This window comes from Balaenoptera ricei, chromosome 16 (genome assembly GCF_028023285.1).
Source record: "Balaenoptera ricei isolate mBalRic1 chromosome 16, mBalRic1.hap2, whole genome shotgun sequence".
Taxonomy (NCBI): domain Eukaryota; kingdom Metazoa; phylum Chordata; class Mammalia; order Artiodactyla; family Balaenopteridae; genus Balaenoptera; species Balaenoptera ricei.
Window position 1 is genome coordinate 26,314,128 of NC_082654.1, and position 24,095 is coordinate 26,338,222.

General features: G+C 40.0%; 1 protein-coding gene across 5 annotated transcripts in view; it reads right to left on the reverse strand.

Moving 5' to 3' along the window:
* Window positions 1-24,095, reverse strand: part of CNNM2 (cyclin and CBS domain divalent metal cation transport mediator 2) — a 143,333-nt gene that overhangs the window by 13,500 nt on the left and 105,738 nt on the right. For 2 of the 5 annotated variants that reach the window (XM_059900997.1, XM_059900996.1), the window contains exons 2-4: window positions 9,650-9,793; window positions 6,720-6,857; window positions 4,497-4,666 (exon numbers count right to left, since the gene is read on the reverse strand). In XM_059900997.1, coding sequence (XP_059756980.1) covers window positions 4,497-4,666; window positions 6,720-6,857; window positions 9,650-9,793 — 452 coding nt within the window. Of the gene's footprint in view, window positions 1-4,496; window positions 4,667-6,451; window positions 6,517-6,719; window positions 6,858-9,649; window positions 9,794-20,689; window positions 20,844-21,001; window positions 21,114-24,095 lie in introns of those variants that run through there. The other 3 variants (XR_009498095.1, XR_009498096.1, XR_009498097.1) reach the window with 3 other exon arrangements.

The window sequence follows — 24,095 nt, forward strand, 5'->3', positions numbered from 1 at the left end:
TCGAATCTATGTCAGAAACCCTAAAGGAAAAGAGTGGATGGGGCAACTGAACAACAAAACATCTGGGGCATGAAATCAACAAAAATTAACCCCAGAAAAAAAAGCATCCCTTTCCATTGATTACATAATTGGCAAAGAAGAAAGCTATTCCTCTTGTTTTCCTATTATTCTTTATATTTACTAAAATCATAACTTAATTATGTGTTGTGTAAGAACAATGACTTTTTTTTATCTGCTTAGACATTTTATTCCCCAAAGGACCAACAAATACTTCACTGTAAAATATCAACTATATATATTAGAAAAATGGTTTATAATAGTTATAATTACAGGCACACTATCTTTTTTGACATATTTTTGTACATGCTTTCTACTTCTTTTATGACCATATAATGATCTCTCATATTATCCACACTGAAATTTGATTAGCTTAGACATATGGACTATTTCTACTACTTTAATTATAATTGATAGATTTATTTGCTATAAATCTATTTGCATAAAAAGCTTTATAAAAAATAATGATTTCTTGAAATGCATGTATATGAGGGGGTGTATATATTTATTCCCAAAAGGAAGCTGCCAGTTTAAGCATGTGATTGGTTTACAGCATTTTTTTCTTTTTTGTTCACTGTTCATCATGGATTTTTACAAAGATTTTTTGGTTGTGGTTTGTTTTAGAAATCAAGAATGGATGCTTAATTTTGTCCTGATATCTACTGATTTAAGCATAGGGATTTTTTTCCTTTACTGCTTTCCTAATTAACATGGCATATTTTAGTTTTGTTGTCCTTCTATTAAACTAGCCCTGAATACCTAAAATAATCCTAATTCAGTCACAGTTACAGTGAATAGCTCTTTGGGTCCGTTATTGGTCTCTAACTGCTACCTTTTTATTTAGGAATTCTCCATCAATGTGGACAAGTGAGACTGGCCCAGAACATTATCAGACTTCAGATTAGGCCATACTGTCGTAAAGAATGCATTTAACTATCAAATCATCTTGTTCTATTTGTACAATACAGAAATTGAGTTCTTTAGAGTCTCAATTTTTTTTTTTTTTTCACGCAATTCCTTTGATTCTAGCTGCTTTTTTTGGGGGGAAGGGAGAACTTCTAGTTTTCTTTCTTCTCTTATTACATTAATTATGCCAATAGAATAATGATTTTGTTAATCTTTTAGAAGAACCAATCTTGATTTTATTTATGGGATGTAAAACTTCTTCATTTTAAAAGTTATTTTCATGATACTCTATTATTTAATTTGTTCTTTTTAGTTTGTTGCTTTGCTCTTTTTCTATTATGGAAAATCAGAGATATCTTTTTTTCTTATGTAAGTACTTAGAGGAAGAATAAAATTTTAAACTTTGACATACTGTGGATATGGTATTTATATTATTTAATAGTCTTTTATTCTATACCTTATGTATAAACCTTTGTAAGAGAATTGATCACAGTTTTAAAATAGCTTAGTACTTTTCAATTATGCATTTTTATGTCTAATTTTATTTCATCATGATCTATGCAGGTAGTTTTATGAAATTTCTATCTTTCTGAATTTATTAGGATTTACATGTGACAGAGCAAATGACCAATTTTTATGAAGAAGTCACATAAAACTTTTTGTTTAAAGCGTATTTCCCTGGCTTTATATTTAATTTTCTTCAACTTGGTTAATTTTATTTACACAATTTAAAACTCTAACATTTTTTCTTGCTCTTTTATGATGGTGGAAAAATTTTCCACCAAGATTATGTTCCTATCCATTTCTACTTTTATATGTGTATTCTGTTAAGTTATGTAAGGCATGTAGAGCCAAAAAAGTTTTCTTTCACTATTTATTGTGCTTTTATCACAATACATTTTAGTTTAAAAATCTACTTTCTCAGCTAAAACTTGAAAGTGCCTTTTTATTCATATGTAGTATGTGTCCCATAACCTATAGGATATTCTTTTAAGTAAGCTTACTTAAATGGTTTGCTTTGAATAAATTAGACTTTATTTCATCTAGGGTTTAAACTCAAAGTGATTGTTTCTAGTTATAATTATATTCCAAACATCAATTACTTAATAAAAGAGTTTTTCTAGTGTCTGCAGAAGAAGGCAGCTCGCTGGCACTGGGGCCAGGAAGGGAAGGCAGCTACAGCTGCTTTCCTCTGGTTTAATGTTCTTGAAATGCAGTGGAACATGCTCAGTAACCTGGCATGAATTTCCAATGATGGATTAGTGATATTTTAGGTGGAATATACTCTGTCAATGGTGATGGCTATGCTAGACTGACAGGGTATTATGATATTTCATTTTGTCATACTCTGGGTACCTCAGGTAACTGCCTGGCCTTCAAGAACATGATTTTCACCAAACTCTACAGTTTGAACACCTCCATAAATCCTTGAAATCTTTATAAAACTCCCATGATGGGGCTTCTCTGGTGGCACAGTGGTTAAGAATCCGCCTGCCAATGCAGGGGACCCGGGTTCGAGCCCTGGTCCGGGAAGACCCCACATGCCGCGGAGCAACTAAGCCCGTGCGCCACAACTACTGAGCCTGCGCTCTAGAGCCCGTGAGCCACAACTACTGAGCCCACGAGCCACAACTACTGAAGCCTGCGCGCCTAGAGCCCATGCTCCGCAACAAGAGAAGCCACCACAATGAGAAGCTCGCACACCACAACGAAGAGTAGCCCTCACTCGCCGCAACTAGAGAAAGCCCGCACGCAGCAACGAAGACCCAACGCAGCCAAAAATAAATTAAAAAAAAAAACAAAAAAAAAAACTCCCGTGACATTGTCAATTCCAAGAACTTGTCACATTTATAAAAATATTTAACATGACATAGGTATTCAAATATAGGTACATGGACATAAAAGCCTTATCAAAAATATCTTTAAAGATTTACTTATAAAGGGACAAGAATTATGAAGTCCCTCTTCCATAAAATCTATTTTTAGATCCATCAGCCAGGAAATGGCTTTTTTACATACCAATAGAGCATTACTGAATCAGAATTCATAAATGCTAACTATATAAAAATCGACGATTGAAAGCCACAGAGTTTCTAATATTACTGAAATTCACAATGTCAATCCTCAAAGTTCTAAATAAACTGTTTTTAATGTCATTCAGTTTCTCTAGGTTTAAGGAATATTCACATCTAGATTTTATGAGAAACATGAATGCTTTACTCCTTCACTGTAGTAAATAAAATAAATTCCCAGCCCCCTCAAAGTTTCAAGCTTGTCTATCCCCAGAGAAAAAGAAAAACAATTCAGGATTGAATGAGACTAAGGTTAGTAGAATAATCAGGGTACTGACTTAGAAAACCTGCAAACAGAAGTTTCCAAGAAACACTATATGAAAGCAGCATATACCTGGTTAATCCACAGACTTTTCTACAGTTCCTCACTTCTGCTTCCAGAATTCACTATACAGTCCAAACACGGGGCATGAACACAACACTTCCCAGAGTTTCTAACATCTCGACATCTGATAAGAGTTATTTTCAGATAAAAAGAAACATCTTGATTCATTTAGATAATTGGGACTTGCTGGACTCAATGTAAATTGTAGATGGGTCTACCAAGTGCTAATTATACTCTTATAAAGATCCCTCCAATTCTTACCTAGGAAGTAACCAAGAAACAGGAGAATGCTTAAGGGGCTAGTATTCTTATATTGAAATACACTCAGAATTCCTATAAAAGTAATTCTTCAATAAAGAGACACAAGAAATCAATAAAACTAGCATGCTATTCATTGTACTATTCATCTTGGTCTCCATACCAAGAACTGTACTCTACCAAGTGAAACTGTGAGATAATAAGGGCCTCCTGTCAATCCAAGCACAAAAGCCCCTCTAGGGCCCCTAGGAGGGTTCAGAATGGATGGACCTTCTCACCTTATATAGTGGATTATGTTACAGTGAGAAGGAGGTAAGTTACCATTGCCATGAGAGGCTGTGATTATCCCATCAGTTCCTCATTAAAACAGAAGCTGGTAGTAATCAGGAATAAAAACAATAATAAATGGATTATTTTGATGGCATTAAGGGAAGAGATCATAAGGCATCTCTAGGAAATTGTGCAAGACCAAGTCCTAACGAGGGGTGGAAGAAATAAAAGATGATAAAAAGGAGACCCAAGGAACTCACAACACTTAAATTTCAAATGCCCAGCCAAGATTTAGACATGCACAGGTAATTCCCCAAACTCTTCAAAAAAAAATACAAACACCTGAATTCACCCTTCTTCAAATGAATGCCTCAATGCCTCAGCAATCCCTAAGTGCCTGCCTGTATTGGAAATTAAAGTAATTAATAACATTGCTTTATATTGAAATTGTTTGCAGATACGAAAACAGGGAGATGAAATTCTCCCACTGTAAGGCCACCCCAGAAGTTAAGTATGTTATCCTTGACACCCATTCACCTACACCAAGTCTCCTCCGAATTGGAAGGGTGGGTACTCAATAAGATCAAACAACTGTTAATTCTTCTGACCTGCAAAATGAGAACGAAGTAGTCTACAGGTTTGTTTCGCTGGTAGAGGTAGTATTCTGGGGCTTTCTTGTTCTTCTCATCATACTTCAGTTCCTGGATGACATTGGGGTGCTTTAGCAGCCTTAGAAGGATCTTCTCTGACATCTGGGATGGGCTAAATGCTTCTACTTCTATAGATATAAACACAACTTGATATTACACTTCAAATGGATGGAAAAAAATGATACTAGTGATTAAGGTGTTTAGAGAAAAGAATACTTGGAATTGAAGCGATAACAGTATGGATTAATGAGACTTCCGTTTGGTGATCCGCTGGGGGCAGATTACCTGGGAGAAATTAGAAAATGCTGAATTCTTATGTTTGTTGCTTTAAAACTTTTCATTTTCAACCTGTCATTGGTTTCAGTTCTCATTAAAATACCCTCATTTTCTGACTGACACAAAGGAAAATCAACCAGAAGCAGGCTCCATGACTGCCAGGACGCCCTGCAACAGGCCACAAAAGACTGACTGTCCAACAACAGCCAAAGGAAGAAGCAAAGGTCAGGAAGCATCTAGGTGTGGGTTAGTACCAGGTGCACAGACGCAGTGCTCCACATCTCATTCTCCCACTCAACTACCCTGAGAAAGTCTGGGAACAAAGGAAGGTAGAGATTCAGAATAAAAGCAAGGCACGTGCACACATCAACATGCACTCCAACTTGCTAATTAAAAAAAAAAAATGTAATGTTGATCTGAGTTTACAAAGATATTGATTTTATTAAAATAACAAAACCCAAAATTACTGACTTAAGGGTGCCATACTGAAAGTGGACTTTATGGTATCTCAGAGGCAGAGTAGGATAACATTTAGTTTTAAATTGTGGTTCTAAAATGATGAACAATATTATCAGAAATAGAAAATAATAAGCAAGTTAAAGACATTGTTTATATGTTTTAAAATTTTTTAAATTATGTTATATGTGCAATATAAATTCTGCATTAGCTTCTGTGACTTTTTTGTAATAACAAAATTAGACAGTACATTGTGGAAATTTTGGATAACACAGAAAAAAATAAAGAATAAAATAAAATCGCCTATAAACCAACCACTTGTAACCATTCTGAGCAATTGGTGAGCATTTCTTTCTAATACCTCACCTAGGCATGCGTGCCATGTACGTGTGTGTACACACAAAAACACAAGGATAATCTTGTGTACACACAGTTTTATACTGTTTCTTCTCACCTTACATTAAATTATGAGTATTTTCCCATGTCATAAATATTATATGGTGAGCATGTCCAGGTATCTGAAAACATGATCTTAAAGAGTGCATAACATTCCATCACATGGCTGCCGTTAGCATTCTTTTCAAAATATCTTAAGTATACTGCATTCAGTTGAAAGGCACTGGCTGCCCATCTTGGACACAGACGTCTTCTACAGGCCACTGGGTACTCTGATTTTCTCACACTTCCCCTGGCCAACAGAGCTCACCCTTTGCCTAGAGAGCCATCTGGGGATGTGAGCAGGGTCAGTCGGTCTCTCAAGTCCGTTCGACCTTGACCTCTCTGGAGCAGTCAGTGCTGGCTGGGTTGGTGGTTTTAATAATGTGAACACTTGCCTCCTGGAATGGGCCCAAGTTAACAATCTGATTTGAAGAGGCCATCAAGAAATCCATGTCAGAGTTCTTAGAATTTCTGATTTCATTAAAGCCATAAAGGGTAAAGATTTAATTTTGAAAATTTATTGTTCTTCTTTGCAAATCATAGCACCTGTGTCACCACCGATGTCCAACTGTTCTTCTGAGGCAAGCTGAAGAGAGAACTACTCAACTATCCGACACACAACGAGGTAGTGTCTGGTTTGCACTGTCCGCCTGCTCCGCCAGCTGGCTCTCCCCTGGACTTAGCTGAAGCGGATGGCCTGGCCTACTGTTCACATGCAGTGTGGCACTAACATTCATCCTTACCTTTCAGACCAATTTTAAGTTACTGGTCCACCCCTGGTAAATGTCTCAGAGGGTTCATGCCGACACTGAACATAGGAGAGGAGAGAATTTAAAAAGAAAAAAACAAAACAAAACAAACAAAACAAAAAAACAAAAAACAAAACACAAAAGTGGCATTACTTATCACCCCATTTCCCAGTCTCCACCCCCAGCCCACCCCAGTCAGCGGTGGGTGAGAAACTCGCTCCAGGGTTGGCAGAGATTTCAAACTGTGATAAGCTGCACTTGCCTGTTGCTAGGAAACGGTGCATGGCCAGGAGAAGCTGTGGTGATATTTTAACCTTCATCTCGCTGTCTGTCTGCTTAAAGGCAGAAAAATCTTGCTTTCTTTCTCGATGGGCCACTTTCTTTTTCGTTCTGTTATCAGCTGAGGGAGAAATGGCAATGCATTCCATTAGATTGGGGCTCTTTTTGAATGAAAATGACATAATATATGGAAAAGGCTAGGCTCTCTCTCCAGATGGTGGGCACGCTACATACAAGCACCACATGGAAAGGGGAAGGGAGAGAGAATCCTCATTAAATCAGTGCAGCACACCCATGACTGTGACACAATCCAGAGTAAGAAATCACAGGCAACCTGATGAGGAGCAACTATCGACACACTTCGTGAAGATCTTCAGAGCCCTTTTAAGTACGTTATTGGGCAGCTGGGGACAAGAATCCTCCCCTCGTGGAGCCTATACAACCACATAGCAACAGAGCATGTCGCCCGGAGTGCACACACGCTCCTGCTACTCAGGTCGCCACACCGCAGTGAAGAACAATCATGTTACAGAAGACACAGGGAAGCATGTCCCTGCCTTTAAGAGGCTCCCAGCCTCTGCTGAAAGAGAACACACACACACACACACACACACACACACACACACACACACAATCTCAAGAAACAAACAAGAACACTTTCATGGAACAGTATTTTAATAATAATAACTGTTAGCTGCATTTCTACCCCAGACCATGAGATCCTCAAGGTCAACCAAATACAAAGGAAGTGATTCAGAATAGAGGTCAGCACACTTCCTCTGTAAAGGGCTAGACAGCAAATACTTCAGGCTCGCGGGCCATGTATGCTCTGTTGCAACTACTCAACCCTGCTGTTTAGCAAAAAGCAGCCATATGTAAACGAATTAGCAGGGCTGTGTTACAGTAAAACTTTATTACGGATATGAAATTTTAACTTCTTATCATTTTTGCATGTCACAAAATAAAATTATTATTCTGATTTTTTTCAACTGAAAAATGTAAAAAAAAAAATTTTAGCTTCTGGGTCATATAAAAACAGGTGGCATGCTCTTGAGGGCTGTAGTTTGCCAATCCTTGATCTAGGAAGCGTCTAATGCAAAACCTTTTTTCAAGTATTTTTCTGGACAAAGTAATGATCAAGAAAAAACTAGGTTAGAGACAAGATCCTAATTGCTTCCTTTTTTTCCCCCAAGAAGCATGTGTCTTTACATTACCATTTCATGCCTCGGGCAAAACAGAGTGATTACTAACTAGGCTTGTCCTGGGGAGACAGTGAACACAACCTATAATTTTCCTGTCTCAAATTCTCTTTAGAATCAGGCAGCATAAATCAATGCAAGCATCCTAAATAATTTTCTAATGACAAAGGTAGTCATCATCCCTAATCTGAATCAAGAATACACCTGAACCACAAGTTCAGCATCTCATTCAGGAAGCCATGTATGAAATCAGTCTCATCAAGGTTTAAAAGAAGTGAACTGTAGTGTAAACATAAAAGCTCATAAGTGTCTAGATTATCTTTCTTACAATGAGAATTACCCCTGGGGAAACACATAAATATGCAGAGACACACTTGGTATTAAATAGTCACTGTGAGGAAGGATGAAAAGAATGTAAACGTAGAATTAACAATATTCTCTATTATGAAATCTCTGATTATTCTCCAAGAGTCAAAAGGATAAAACACATAGGAACTGGTGTTTTTTAAAGAACACTATACAGATGTGAGGAAAAAATAAGATACATTTTCAGAAGCATGTCAAGAGCTAAACATAAAATGTATTTTTTTAAGTGGGTACATGGAAAACATAAACATAAATGTATAAACATAAAATGTATTTTAACATAAACATAAAATGTATTTTTTTAAGGGTGCATGGAAGACTTTTTTAAAAAATGAGGGACATTCCCTTCTAACAGGACTGAATAAAAATCATTCCACTTTGAGCAAGGCTGGCTTTGTCCTGGGTGCTCCAGGCCATTTGAACAGTCCATTTTCCCCTCCAAGTCATGCTTTAAAAGCCAAACAGGACAAAAAGAGCCCAGATTCTCTTTCTCTATACCACCTTTGAGAGCCCCTAACATCTCAGGCCTTGGGCCATCTTTGGCATTAAGAAACCCTTGAAAGAGTCTTTACCTAAGAGTAAAGCTGAGGAAGGGGGTTTAAGCTCCACAGTCCAACAGTTGTGGACTTTAATAAGACAAGATTCATGTTTAACACTCAGCCCAGAATCAAGCCTACTCCTGGGCAAACAGGTGTGGATACTTCCCTTCCCCTGCCCCTATCCAAGACCACCTCTCAAAAGGCAGAGAAGCACAGAATGAGAAAAACAATTTTTTTATTGTGTACCCTAACCCGTCCTGCTTTCTCTATATACCCCGCTGCACCACCACTGCCCCAGCAAAACTATGCCTGCAAACCTCACCTCTACCCTGGCCCATGGGTCCTGGAACAGAGAAATTTCAACAGTTGCTATCCATCGATTTAACAAACTCCCCTCACTTTTTAAGTATTTGAATTATGACCATAGGTAGAGACAGAAATTTATCTGAAAACAATTTGCCTAATTGTGTAAAATGAAAATTTAGTTAAGAACAAGTCTTCCTCCAGATGTAAAATAAATGGAAAACCAGGAATGGAGTTTTCTGTTCAGGGCAAGCAATGCCCAGATCAATAGTTAGAAGCAGTTGGCTTTTCAAAAAAAACATGGCCAGTTGACACTACAGGACCTGCCTCTTCTTCCTCTCTGATGAAGGGACTGGAATATACTGGTAGGTGGTACCCAGCCTACACACACAGTGCATAATTAGAAACAGGCAGACAACAGCTGGAGAGATGTCAGATGACTCACAAACAACATGACAAATAAAAGCAAAGGTTTTGGAAAATTACACTCAGGCGATGGTACTCACTGTATAAATCTGTTTCATCTAGAATCTCAGATTTGATGATTTCTTCAATCACATCCTCTAATGTGACAATTCCCAGAACTTCATAAAATGGATCCCCCTCTCCCTCATTGTTTACTCGCTGCACAATAGCCAGGTGAGATTTACCTTTAAAGAAAAGAAAACAAAGAGGTAATTTTCAGAGGTAATTTTCTGAATTTCCTGAATGAAGTCTTATAAATGATTATGGTAAAAAGAGCAGCAAACACAGATACCAGATTATCAAAGTCTATATTTCAGCATTTAAAAATGGTTTGGAAATACCACGAACAAATGGAAAAGCTTCATGGGCCATAAAAAGTAAGACCAGTTAATCCAGAAGAGCATCATCGTCTACACACATGGTACCACCATGTTACCTGTTACCACTTGCTTCCTAATGGATTTGGTCTTCGGTTAGCTCTTCCTTTGTGACCTTTTAGCAACTGCTACTTTACTTTAGGAGAGCAGTTCTCAAAGTGTGGTCTGTGGACCCCTAGGGGTGCCCAAGACCCTTTTAGGAGAGTCAGAAAGGTCAAACTGTTTTCATTTAGAACACTAAAATGTTCCAGGAATTTTCCACTGTGTTGATATTTGCAGCAATGGTGTAAAGTGCCTGAGCACAAATCAAGGCAGCGGTAGTAGTGGTCACTATGCTAGTGGTCACTGTCTTCTCCACCACACACACACACACACACACACACAAACACACACACACACACACACACAGTGAGAGGGGAAAAGATTAGTTCCTCTTAAGAATATCCCTTAAATTAGGAGTTTGGGATTAAAATATACACACTACTATATATAAAATAGGTAGCCAACAAGGACCTACTGTATAGCACAGGGAACTATACTCGATATCTTGTAATAACCTATAATGGAAGAGAATTTTAAAAAGTATATAAATATATATATATGTGTGTGCGTATATATATATATATATATATATATATATATATATATATATATACACATATATATGTAACTGAATCACTTTGCTGTACACCTTTAACACAACATTGTAAATCAACTACATTTCAATAAAAATTTAAAAATAAAATAATTCTTTTCAGGACAAAAAAAAAAAAAAAAGAATATCCTTGATGAAGCAGTAAAAGTTATTAGCTTCATTAAATCTTGATTCCCGGGACCTGTCTTTCAATATTGTATGTGACAAATTGCAAAGTACGGTAAAACACTTCTGTTGCATTCTCAAGTACGATAGTTGTTTTGAGGAAAGGACTCAAATTGTTTTGAGGAAAATGACTCAACGCAAATTGTTTGAGTTGCAAGTTGGATCAGCCACTTTTTTTCACTGAACATCTTTTTTAGTTGAAAGAATGACTACCAAACAAACTATGGTTATTTAGACTTGGATATTTGGCAGACATTTTCTTGAAAATGAACAAGATGAGCCTCTTACATTAAGGAAAACAACAGCAGTGTTTGCTGCCAAAGATAACATCTGAGCTTTCAAGGGAAAATTAGAATTTTGGGAAACTTGTATCCGCCGCCACGAGCTTGAGAGCTTCTCAGTAAAGACTTTTCTGATGAGACAGGTGGTGCTATTAACAAATGAGATTTTGAAAGCACTGAACAATAAAATGTGTCAACATTTCAAAGATCTGCATAACTCTGTGAACAAGTATTTTCCAAATGACCAGGGCCATGGTGTTACCAAATCATGCATGGGTAAATGATTTATTCAGAATGCAATACATAACAGTGGATTTTTAAAAACTTATTTTGCAGTAATTTTAGATTTACAGAAAATTTGCAAAGACAGTAGAGTCCCTGTATACCCTTTACTCAATTTCTCCCCCACTGATAACATCTTACTTTACCATGATATAGTCATCAAAACTAGAAACTAACATTGATATGGTAATATTCAGTAAATTCCAGATTTCATTTGGATTTCACCAGTTTTTCCATTAATGTTCTCTTTCTGTTCAAGTATCCAATCCAGAGTACCATATTGCATTTAGCTATCATGTCTTCCCAGGTTCCTCTGTTCTGTGACTGATTCCCAGTCCTCCCTTGTTTTTCATGAGCTTGACAATCAAGTAGCACTGGTCAGGTACTCTGCAGAATGACCTCTTATCTGGATATGTCTTTCTCACGATTACACTGGGATTATGAGTTTTCTAGTTACATCACATCAGGGCTCACACGGCAGCCACATGACCTCACAGGCGATGTTCACCTTCACCACTTGGTTAAGGTAGAGTTTCCCAGGTTTCTTCTCCACTGCAAAGTTACTAATTTTTCCTTTTCCCTCATTCTACTTTTTGGAAGCAAGTCACTAGGTCTAGCCCACCCCCAGGGAGGGGTGAGCGGTAGGAATTAAGCTCTACTTCCTGGAGTCAGAGGGTAGCTACATACATTATTCAGAATTCTTCTGTAAGGAAGATTCCAGACCAAAAGATTTTAATGTAACAGTGCACCAAAAGTCCACTGGCATAGTTTCAGATTCTACATTGCAACTAACCTTTAAGAAACTATCACTTGGGGAGTTTTGGTATATTATCAAAGAAGAACATACACAATTTTTCAAAAAGCCTATTAAAACACCCCTCCCTTTTCCAAATACGTATCTGTGTGAGGCCAGATTTTCTTCACATACTTCAATTAAAACAGTATACAGCACAGACTGAATGCAGAAGAGAATCCAGCTGCCCTCCATTTATCTAGATAATAAAGAGATACACATAAAGGTAAACAATGACACTATGTTTTGGAAAAAAGTTATTTTTAATAAAAATGTTGTTTATGTTAACATGTAATGGATTTATGATTGTCCCTTAAAAATGAATAAGTAAATGTTGAAAATTTCTCAGGTTTAATTTCAAATATAGTAAACATCAAAAAGATATAACCTACAAGGAAGAACACATGCTGTGAAGCTGACCAGTCCTGGATGAGAACTCCAGCATTGCCACTTTAGCCATCACCAGCTGTATGATGAGCAAACTACCTAACTTTTCTGAGCCTCAGTCTCCTCTAAACCCAGGCTCATTCATGATAGTCGCTGCCACACAGGATTATCGTGAGTGTCAGAGATAATGTTGGTACCTAGCAAAGACAGTGCCTAGGATCCACTGGGTGATCAATAAATGGTAGCTCCTATTAATTTATTAATATTCTTCCTCAATTCTAAGGCACCATCAACTTATTGCCAGCTTAGGAAGAGAAAAAAAAAAACCTACTATACTAAATGTACACTGTGGTTAAAAGATGCATTTCAATTTCAGAAAGATCTTTTAAAATTTTAAATTTATCTCAAACACCAATATTGGTTTTCCCAACCCAAGGCACGCAAGGCATCTGAAACTTATCCTTAGGTTAAGCCAAGGAGACATGATATCTGGAAACTTCATGATCAGTTAACACGTATATTATTTTTGTCAATGTCAGGGTGAGGTTTTTGGGGTTTTTTTGCCGGGGGTGGGGGAGTGAGGGGGTGTCCTTTAAATAAAGTTTACTTAAAACTTCAAACTGGGTGAGTTTGCTCAGACACAATCAGCCAGACAAACTAAAAATATCCTGAAGGCCAGGTCTGATCAAGTTCCCAGCACTTACTCAGAAACTGGCTTTGGTTCTGTCGGCTTGTCCGCCCTTTTCCGCTCTGCCTCAGACCCCTTTATAGGCAACAATGTCTGGAGGCCTAGAAGTTTAGATTGTTAGACAATTAGGCCTCCTAACAATTTGCATCCTTAGCATGCTCATGCTCAAAGAATGAAAATATTTTGAGCAAATGAGACTAGGAGGAAAACTTATCAGCAATAGATATAAACACCGCATCAGGTCAAGTCAATTCTAGTCTAGTCAATTTGGTCCGGTCAGTTTCTCACATCTGCTTTCCCAAGGACCCAAACATAAGCAGTTAAAAATTCTTGGTGAATGCTGTCTGTCGAAAGTTAAATTCTTTTGCTATTCCCAGCTTGTGATCATTTAAAAGGAATTTTCCAAAGCAAGGTCTAATATTAGACTCAAAATGAAGTTTCCATTCCACTGAGGCGCTATTCTCACCAAAGTAACTACCGCATAATCAGATTGTCTTGGAGCAATTCGTTTAAATGCAGATGGACATACTTGAAATACCAGCTCAGCAGCACCAACAGATCTGACTGGAAAGGGCCTTACTCTCGGAGAAATTATTCATGTAAGGTAGGCTTCTGAGATTGAAAATTATTAAGTTTTCTTCCAAGCTCACTTGTTCCCTTTCACACCCCCACCTCCAGTACTGAAACTTCTTCATCTGCCCCAGAGCCACATATTTTTAGCTTTGGAATTCCTGGTGAGAAGTCTTGTTTTTTGAACCTTCTTCCCACTAAGCAGTACAAAAAAAAATGATACCCCTCTTCTCTAATCATGCTTTTGGAGGACAATACAAGGTACCTCTTCCCCCACTTAACCATTCGCTGCAGGGAGTTCAGTCTTTGGCCTCATCAATGGAGCAATCAAAAAGAAAATGTAAACCTGTCAATACAGAAATTTTAAAAACTGAGCTCAAATAGCATCCTTCTGAACCTGAGTGTTGGAGGCATTAAGCCAGGATTGAAAGCAGCAAAGCAATTTTGGGGAAACTAATAAAAGGCATTTATAAACCAAAAACTAGAAAAGATTATAAACTGATGGATTCTTAACGTCCAAAGAATGAAAACACAGCAATCAGCACAACATGCAATTATAGGCATTAAGTAGCACTAAAACTTTTAAATATACATGGATTAAATAAACTTGATTAACTATATACAGAATAAAGCAGACATTAGGGCTTGGAGACAGCCCTTTTTTGCTAGCTATAAGAGGTCTTGCAGTATATATGTCATTTCCAACTGCCCTGTACTTTATACCCACAGCCTCTCTTCACGTAGTCTGGTCCTAGATCACTAAGGGATCACTAAGTCAGACCTAAGAGAATCTATGCAGGCCTCTCTTCAGAGTACAGGGCTCTATCAATATATTTCTATTCAAATTCAGTATCATAAGCAAGTTATTATGAAATAATCACCTAGATTTTAACTGCTACGTGCTCAAAACAGGGCATTTGCACAGATGAAATTACAAGAACATGTCTTCATTGTCAGGTATGCTAAGTAAAATCATCTACACACAGTAAAACTGGGATCGAATTTCTGTCTCTGCCTGCTTTCACTGCTCCCTAAATCAAAGTATTGCCTATTCTCTCTGGAGAATCAGCCCAGAATGGTAGCAGGTTGCCACACTCGCATTTTTTAACCTTACCACGACGCTAGGCTCGAATTCTGAATGACAGATACCATTTGTATTTTGATAGAAATAATTAACTAGATAGCGATTAGGCTGACAAAGGGTACCTTAACTGCCTGATGAAAATATGGACTCGTTTCCTATCATACAAGTTTGATGTCAATCAAGTGAAATGGAACAGTAGACAGAGTAACTGAAATAGCTAAGGAAGAAAGCCAAGAGGGTAGATGAAGTAGAATGGAATTAGCAACAACTTGACACAGCTGCACTAATAACAAGTGACAGGCAGTAGTCCAAGAGACCTAACAATGCAAGCGCAAGGCAGACAGAGTCTTAAATGCCACTCGAACAGCAGGAGGAAAACACACAGAAGATTCAGCCATGAGCAACTAAAGCCAAACGTCTTATATCTGCCATGGCTGCTGTGTCACACCACTGTAGGGGCACAGGACGCAAGGCCTAATGGCTCCCCTGAGGTTGTGCAGTGTCGTGGCCCCTCACTTAAACAAGGGTAGGGCAAATGAAGCGTTTGATATGCCTTTGTTTTGAAACATTTCCCAGTTTATCTAACGTAAGGATTATAATAACTCAATAAGTAAGAATTAATAAAGTTCCTAAGAGTGAGTTCTATGACAGGGGTCCCCAACCCCCGGGCCGAGGACAGGTACCGGGCTGCACGGCAGGAGGTGAGTGGCAGGAGGTGAGTGGCGAGCGAACAAAACTTCATCTGCTGCTCCCCATCGCTCGCGTTACCGCCTGAACCATCCCCCCCATCCCTCCATCCCCCACACCCTTCCGTGGAAAAACTGTCTTCCGCGAAACCGGTCCCTGGTGCCAAAAAGGTTGGGGACCGCTGTTCTATGGAACTAGCGATAAAAGAAAGAAATGTTCTGTAAATCAGAATTCAGAGCCCCCATCACTAAAACAAAACGGGATGGAGGATAGATTTGAATGGCCATACTTAAGATCTCCCAAGGAAACCAGTTTGCATATTAGTCATCAAGGAAGTCAATACACTTTAAATAGCCTAATATTAGAGTTAGATTTAGTCTGACTTACAAAAAGTGAACAAACTGATCAATGAGCTAATGTTTATGAACATAATTTATAATCCAGAAAATACAATGCTATGTATGTATCAATGAACTATAGTCACACAAATCCATTCATTCACTCAGTAAATATTTACTGAATGCCTACTATGTGCCAAGCTCATACCTAAGGGAACAAAACAAAGCTCTGGCTTTCAAGGAACATTCTAGCAGGGGAGACAGTCACTAAGGGAAAGAGACAGTACGAAAGCATGTCAGATTGTATAAAATGTGCTGTGGAGAACAAAAAAGCAGGGGCCGAATTATTTAATTTAGGCCGGCCAGGGAAAGGGGACATTTGAGCAACGCTGAAGGTCGTTAAAGAGCCAAATGAAGTAAGTAAGGGGCTGGGGAAGATGTTTCAGGTGGAGGGAACAATGGAGCCCTGAAGAGGGGAGGCCTGGCGTGCTTGAGGAAAAGCAAGGACGCCGGTGTGGCTGGAACAGAGTGAGTAGGACAGGAAGAATCAAAGATTGGTGGGGGGGGGGGGGCTTCCCTGGTGGCGCAGTGGTTGAGAATCTGCCTGCCAATGCAGGGGACACGGGTTCGAGCCCTGGTCTGGGAAGATCCCACATGCCGCGGAGCAACTGGGCCCGTGAGCCACAATTACTGAGCCTGCGCGTCTGGAGCCTGTGCTCCGTAACGGGAGAGGCCGCGATAGTGAGAGGCCCGCGCACCGCGATGAAGAGTGGCCCCTGCTTGCCGCAACTGGAGAAAGCCCTCGCACAGAAACGAAGACCCAACACAGCCATAAATAAAGAAATAAAATAAAAAGATTGGGGGGGTGGGGGAGGGCAGCAGGGGTGGTGGGCAGATCATGTCACCATCACAAAGACTTTAGCTTTTACTCGGAGATGGGAAGTCCCTGGAGGGTTCTGAGCTGAAGAGTGACTTGATCTGTATTGTTTTGAAAGGATCACTGGCTGCTGTGGTGAGAAAAGGCTTGGCAGCTGGTGGGAGAAAGATGCAGCGGGGAAGGCAGAGCCGGGAAAAAGGAAACCCAATCAAGAAGTTATTTCAGCAATCCCAGTGAGAGGAGATAGTGACCGGAACCAGATGCTAACAGTGGAGGGGAGGAGAAGTACTTAGATTCCAGGTGTATATTTTAGAAAGAGCCAACAGGTTTTGCTGATGGACTGAATGTAGGCGGGAGAGAAGGAGACAAGCCAAGGCTGACTCTAAGGTTTTGGGGCCTGAGCCGTGGAAAGGATAGAGTTGCCAAGGAGGACTGTGGAAGGTACACGTCTGGAAGGAAAAGATCAGTTCAGTTTTAGACAGGTTAAGTTCAAGATGCCTACTAGACATCCTAGTGGAAATGTCAAACAGGCAGTTACAACCTAAGTCCAGAATTCGAGAGAGAGAGAGAGAGAGAGAGAGAGAGAGAGAGAGAGATGGGTTACAGATGAAGAGCGAGAACCCCCAGAGAAGAGAGGCTAGTGAAGCCAGACACTGGAGGAGATCACCGAGAGACAGGGTGTGCACAGAGAAAAGATCCCAGCACTGAGCCTGGGGCAGGCCAATGTCTCACAGGGCAGGAAGTGGAGATACAGCCAGAAAGGAGATTGAGAAGGAGGGGCCGGTGGAGTGAGCAGAGAATAGAGAGAACAGTGCTTTGGAAGCCAAAGTTTTTAAAAACTACTTCAAGAAGCAGAAAAGAGTCAAAAGTATCATAGGTAGTCAAAAGGTTGTGAAAGATGACTTTGGTGACAAAAGATGCTCAAGATAAGAAAGGTCATAGATGAAGAATCCAAAGATGATCATCTCGGTGCCATCCACTGTGGTTTCCACCACAGCCCTTCCTACTTGTGACAGGGACGCACACTGGCCTGCTTCTGCCAGGGAGCCTTCACCGGAGAGAAAAAGGCCTGTGTCTTTGGACAGAGTCTGGTTTGTCCTCCCCCAAATAACACCTCCCTCTTTTGAATACCCACTTCTGGAAATGATGCCATTAGATCTCCAATCACCCAGGCTTAAAACTCTAAATCACCTTTGCCTCTTCTCCCCATTTCTCCCCACCCTTTTTTTCTTTTTTTCCCTTTTTAACGAAGAGTGAATGAATGGATGGATACCTACATGCAATAACGTGTATAAAATGCACGGTTCAGGGACCTCCCTGGTGGTCCAGCGGTTAAGACTCCACACTTCCAATGCAGGGGGTGCGGGTTTGATCCCTGGTTGGGGAGCTAAGATCCCACATGCCTCTCGGCCAAAAAACCAAAACATAAAACAGAAGCAAAATTGTAACAAATTCAATGAAGACTTTTGAAAAAATTGGTCCACATCAAAAAAAAAAAAAGAAAGAAAGAAAGAAAATGCATAGTTCAAGGAGTAGTTACAGAACTACCACCCAGGAGGGACTAGAGGGGACTTCAGGGGAATGGGAGGCAGGGGCAGGAAGGCGCCAGGGCGCGACAGGAGAAGCAGCTAAGTCGGATAAGCAGACGTAAGCAGGTTCCGAGGGGAACACAGGCCTGCCTGTGGCCTCCCAGGTAGGACCTGTCGGCAACCCCTTCTCTGTTAATAGCAGGTCCCCATAAAATAGATGACCTGGTGGTCCAGCAGCATATTATCTCATGATGACTCAGTGGCAATACAACCTCAGAACAGGGGAAGCAACGCTCCTACTACATTTAGCCATATGTGGAATAGCGTGTTCAGGTCTGGGTCTTGCATTTTGTAAGAGGCAAACTGAGGCGAGAACTACCAAGATCTCGTAAGATGTATAAGCAGTGGCACACGAGGAGGAAATGAAGGCCAGAGACATCGAGATAGATGAGAAACCTGGGCAGGGATGAGGCAGGATGGCAGCCTTCAAATCTCTGAAACAGAAGTAACCATTTGGTTCTCGTGGCTCCTCCTCAGCTGACAATGCTGCCCGTGTACTCGTACCTTGTTGACCACAAGGTTAGTTGTTTCCCTGCTTAGATCATAAACTCCTTGACCACAGGGACCTCTGTGTTATTCATCTTTGCCTTACTCTTCATCCGCAGGCCCCGCCAAGCCTAGCATAATAACCTAACACGCCTACATACACAAAGGTAATACTTACTAAACGGCAACACAATCATATCATCCTATTACTCAAAAAGTGCTCGTTTCCCATCAACAGCTGAATTTAAAGAAAAACGTCTTCGAGTCGGGTTCAAAGGCCATCAAGAACCTGGTCCCCAACCGCCCCATCTTTCCGTCCTTTGGTCTCCATCATACTCCTCTTATGCTCTCATTGTCCTGGCCAATCAAATGACTTGATTTTGTCCAATCATAACCTCCATGGTTTTCCTCATCCCCACAGAAGAGGTAAGAAGGAGCCTCTCCTCAGGGGAAGCGATCAGCGATCACAGGAGCCCGACTCCTGCACACACAGCCCTAACACAGCCCCGCCTCAGCTACACCTGGGCCCGGGGAGTGCCTGGGTCTCTACACCCACATTACTCTTAACAGTAGATAGGTCCTTACCCTATCCATCGCCCTCTCAGTTCAACAGGTGCAAAATCAAAAGAAAAAGAAACCCTGAATAACAAGCTATAGTACACAAAAGCAGCTATTTTCTCACAGATTTTTGTAATGAATACCTGGATGAATTCTTACACATGCCTTGCAGATCTTCTACTGACTCATACGGTGATAGATCTAGTATTATGACATGAGTACAATGGTAAAGTTTCCTTAAGGAGAAGCAACACGATTTCATTCAGGGAGCTATCACCTTGCTATTTCTGTCCTGTTTAAAGCTAAAAAAAAAGAACCCACAACCTTCATGTTTTTTAAGTACTTATTTTACCTCACCATCCCAGCCACAGCTAAGTGCATTTTTTCCAACTGAATTTTCCCACCATAAAATACACCAGAAAAATGTGACACAGATCTTAAAATAGTCCTGTATAAATAATCCAGGAGTATATCTATAGAAGCACTTGCTGTATATAGAAATACACTGGTTTTAAGTGATGATAACTGTTGCTATTCCAGGAGACAAAAGCCCTCTTTTATCAGAAGTTTTACTACTTCTAAAAATTCCAGTGGCCACCAGCTAAGTGGCTGACCAAGATCTCCCTAGCAGGACAGCTTCTCCGCTCCAGGTATGTGGGGTTCCTCAGCCATCGACACTCCCAGTTAGGTCATGTCTGCCAGGAGGTTTACTAGGGTGGAATATGGAATCATGGTTTCCTAAAAAATAATCTAATTTTGGGGGGTGAGGGTAGGAGTTTTTGATGCAGACAGTATTTCTTAATAGGGCCATTTCCTGGGTAGAACCCTGAATTTATCTACTAATTTAGATTATAACAGCTTTCAGGGAACTTCGTTGACCAAGCTCTGAAAGAAAGAAGGGCAATCATTCATGGAGGTGCTCAGCCTCTAAGGGACTTAAAAAAAACAGGAGCAAAGCCTATGCCTTCCCTGAAGGTTGACTGCAGAGACCTGGGCACAGCGCAGGGAGCCCCCAGGAGTCAGAGCACCTAGGTTGAGTTTACCAGGGCCCAGCCTCAATGCTGCTCCCTGGAGGTTACCTCTCTGATTGTCCCAGGCTTCCTTCTATTTGCTATAAATACCTGTTTCTTAACATTTAAACTAAGTTTGGTCCCACCTGCCCATTCTTAACTGTAGTTTCTTATTCTGTATCCCTAAAATAGAAATACCTGAGGGACTTCCTTGGTGGTCCAGTGGCTAAGACGCCGTGCTCCCAATGCAGGGGGCCCGGGTTCGATCCCTGGTCAGGGAACCAGATCTCGAATGCCGCAACTTAAAAAAAAAAAAGATCCCGCACGAAGCAACGAAGATCCCGCGTGCCGCAACTAAGACCTGGCGCAGCCAAATAAATAAATAAATATTTTAAAAAAAAGAAATACCTGAAAGAGAAAAACATTAAGTTGAACATATCTTTTAAGACAATCAATGTTTAAAAGAATTATGTTTGTAGATATCTTTAGAATGTTACTATTATTTTTGACTGGTTGAATTTCACTTCTCCATAAATATCTCTGATGCAGTAAGATTAGAAACATACACTGAGAAAATCCAGTCCACGTGGTTCTCAGATTTTGACAGCTGTATCCATGGAGATTTGGGGAAGGTGTGGCTGCCTTCAAGGACATCAGCATTTACATCTGGAAAAGTTCCTGAAATACATGAAAACTACAGATAGCTGCCTGGCACCTCAGAGGCATGCAAATATTCACTAAATGAGCGAATCCACACACTTACCTAAATCCTTCGAAAGTAGTTTTACTTTCAATCTATACAACTTTCCAGGCTAAAATAGTATTTGTCCTACAGCTAACTACCTCCTGCACATTTCTAGAGGTTTCCTCTCGACTTATGTTTTAGGTTACGTCTGGCCTTATTTTTTGAGGTAATAAATCACATCTTTTCTCGGTCATCATTATCACAGAGTGAAGACTCCATCTTTTTACAGTAATGCCCAATATTTCATCTAAGAATTTAAGCTTGTGTGTTGTGTTTAATATAAAAATGTTTTGTAAAAAATCATCTGTCACCTACAATTTTCCCATCAGGCATACTTTCATCCACTCAAATATATACTGAGTATGTAGTTTATTTGAGCATAGGGCTAAGACATATACATGTCTACCTCCTTAAGAAAACATGACTATTTTTAAAAGACAGATTAGAAAAAGATTAATCATATTATAAAAGGACTGCCTTATAAAATGGATCATATTTAATAGAATTTTATTTTGAAATAACTGTGCATTCTTATGCCGTTGTAAGAAATAACAGAAAGGTCTCATGTGTTTTCACCCAAGATCCCACATACTTTTGGGAGCATCTTGCAAAACCAAATTGTGTGACAGCACACCTTAACCAGTATACTGACATCGATACAGTAACGTACAGAACATTTCCATCACCACAAGGACCCCTCCCGTTGCCCTTTTATAGCCACGCTCCCTTCCCTTTCCACCCCCCAGAACAAACCATGTTAATAGCTTCTCTGGTAAAGTAAGTGCTTAGTTTTCCACTGACAGTGGCTCTTAAGCTTTAGCTTTTAAGTGTAAACGAATATTTAAAAACTCACAAAATGGTGATCCGTAGGAAAACATTTTTCAGTCAACAAAAACCTGTTTTACATGCAACTTCTGAAAACTCAAGAGCGGGCTTCAGTCCTCACAAGATTAACTAACCAGGTTCCCCTGGTTGTGGCACACAGCAGGCAGTTCTACAACTGTGAATGCTCAGATGGGACTGCTTATAAAAAGCAGCAGAGATACCAGCCCTGATTTAATAAATGTCTGCAGAAGCACCTCTGTGGCAGTATTCTCCAGGCAGCTCCTCTGGCTTCTCTGAATGTGATGGATTTTTGATGTGTCAACTTGGATAGGTAACAGCCCTCAGTAATTCAATTAAACATGAATCTAGGTGCTGCTGGGATGGGATTTTGCAGACGTAAAGTCCCTAATGGGTCGACTTTAAGGGTAGCTATCCTGGGTGGGACGGACTCAATCTGCTGAAGGCCTTAAAAGTAGGGTGAAGGCTTTCAGAGGGAGAGAAGACCTTCCACCTGTCGAAAGCTGCTGCAGACCACACCCGCGGAGTTTCCACCTGCTCGTGATCTTCCCTCCCTCATGGCCTGCCCTACCAACTCTGTACTTTCTCTTAGACAGCCTCTGCAATTACATAAGCTTGCCCCTTTTAAGAAGATTCCTTAATGAATGTGGTATCTGTCTTCTACTGGTTCTGCTTGTTGAACCATGACTGACCTACTCAGGATCCACAGCACAAAGGGATTTAGAAGGCAGATACCAAAGGAAAACTAGGATTAGGGAATTCCCTGGCAGTCCAGTGGTTAGGACTCTACACTTTCACTGCCGAGGGTGCAGGTTCAATCTCTGGTTGGGGAACTAAGATCCCTCAAGCCACATGGCGTGGCCAAAAAGAAAAACCAGGATTAGACTAGGATTAGACTAAGTAATATTTCCCAAACCCAAGACAATGGGTGACTGATTGTCTAGGAAGACAAACTAATATTATGTACTAATATATGCACTAAATGCCAGAGAGACCTGCTGAATGAACTTCCTGGTAGAAATAGCAAGTAAACTAAATTTTCAGAACAAAAAATTAACCTAGACTAAACTGTGATTGTATTTAAAGACGAGAAGCCGAATCATTTACTTCAAACCATCCACGTGGACTATCCTATTAAAGACAGCCCTGTGGTCTTCCCACCTAACTTAGGATTCCAGGCCACAAATAATAGATGGCCTCGCATTCCCACACCACCACCAGCTGTTCATTCTCTTTTGCTTGTTCTTCAGTCTTGCTGCCAGATACGTTAGCCAGAAACCCAAAGTGAGGCAATTAATAGAAGATTCCAGTCACTATGTGACTTGCTTAATGGCCTGTCCAAATGATTTGTGAGAAAAATCTTATGAACCAACAGAATAGAAACTGAAGAGTTTTTTCCATTATTCTCCTCTCCCAGAGTATTTAAAGACTTGGATTTTCCCATCTTTTGGGGAAATATTTTCTTATAAATAGTGAGGCATGCCGGGCATCTCCACTTCATCTTTTTTCGTGGTCTGTACCACTCACTGTACACTCACTGGAATGTTTTCCTAGTAAATGATCAGCAACGGAAAACGTGGCTAAGACAAAGGATGGCTTTCAGGCTGAGATGATGGGAACCTTCCCATTTTTCCCAAGAGATAAGTAGTTCTTCTATAAAACTGAGGGGCTTATTTTAGAACCAATGAGTCTATTTCTGTCTTTCCTTTAGACTTGTAGCTTTCCTAAGGATGATAAATGAGGACTGACCATCTTAGTGAGGTAACAGCCCAAAATATTAGTAACTGCCCAACAAACCCAGTAATAGGAGATTCAAAAAAGGGAAATATACTTCCACTGCTAAGGTAAGGCCAACTATCAGTGTTTTAATTTTATGATTTGCTCTTCTGTTCCTTCCTTGGGTCTTAGTCTTTGGATCAGTAACATGTAGAACTTTGTCTTGCAGTCCAAAACTCTTAATATCAACTGAACTAATTTCTTGGATGATTTCTACAACACAAGGAGGCAAGATCGGTAATTAGACAAAGCAGACATAAAAACATGGTTCTCTTGTGATACAGTGAATAAAAATT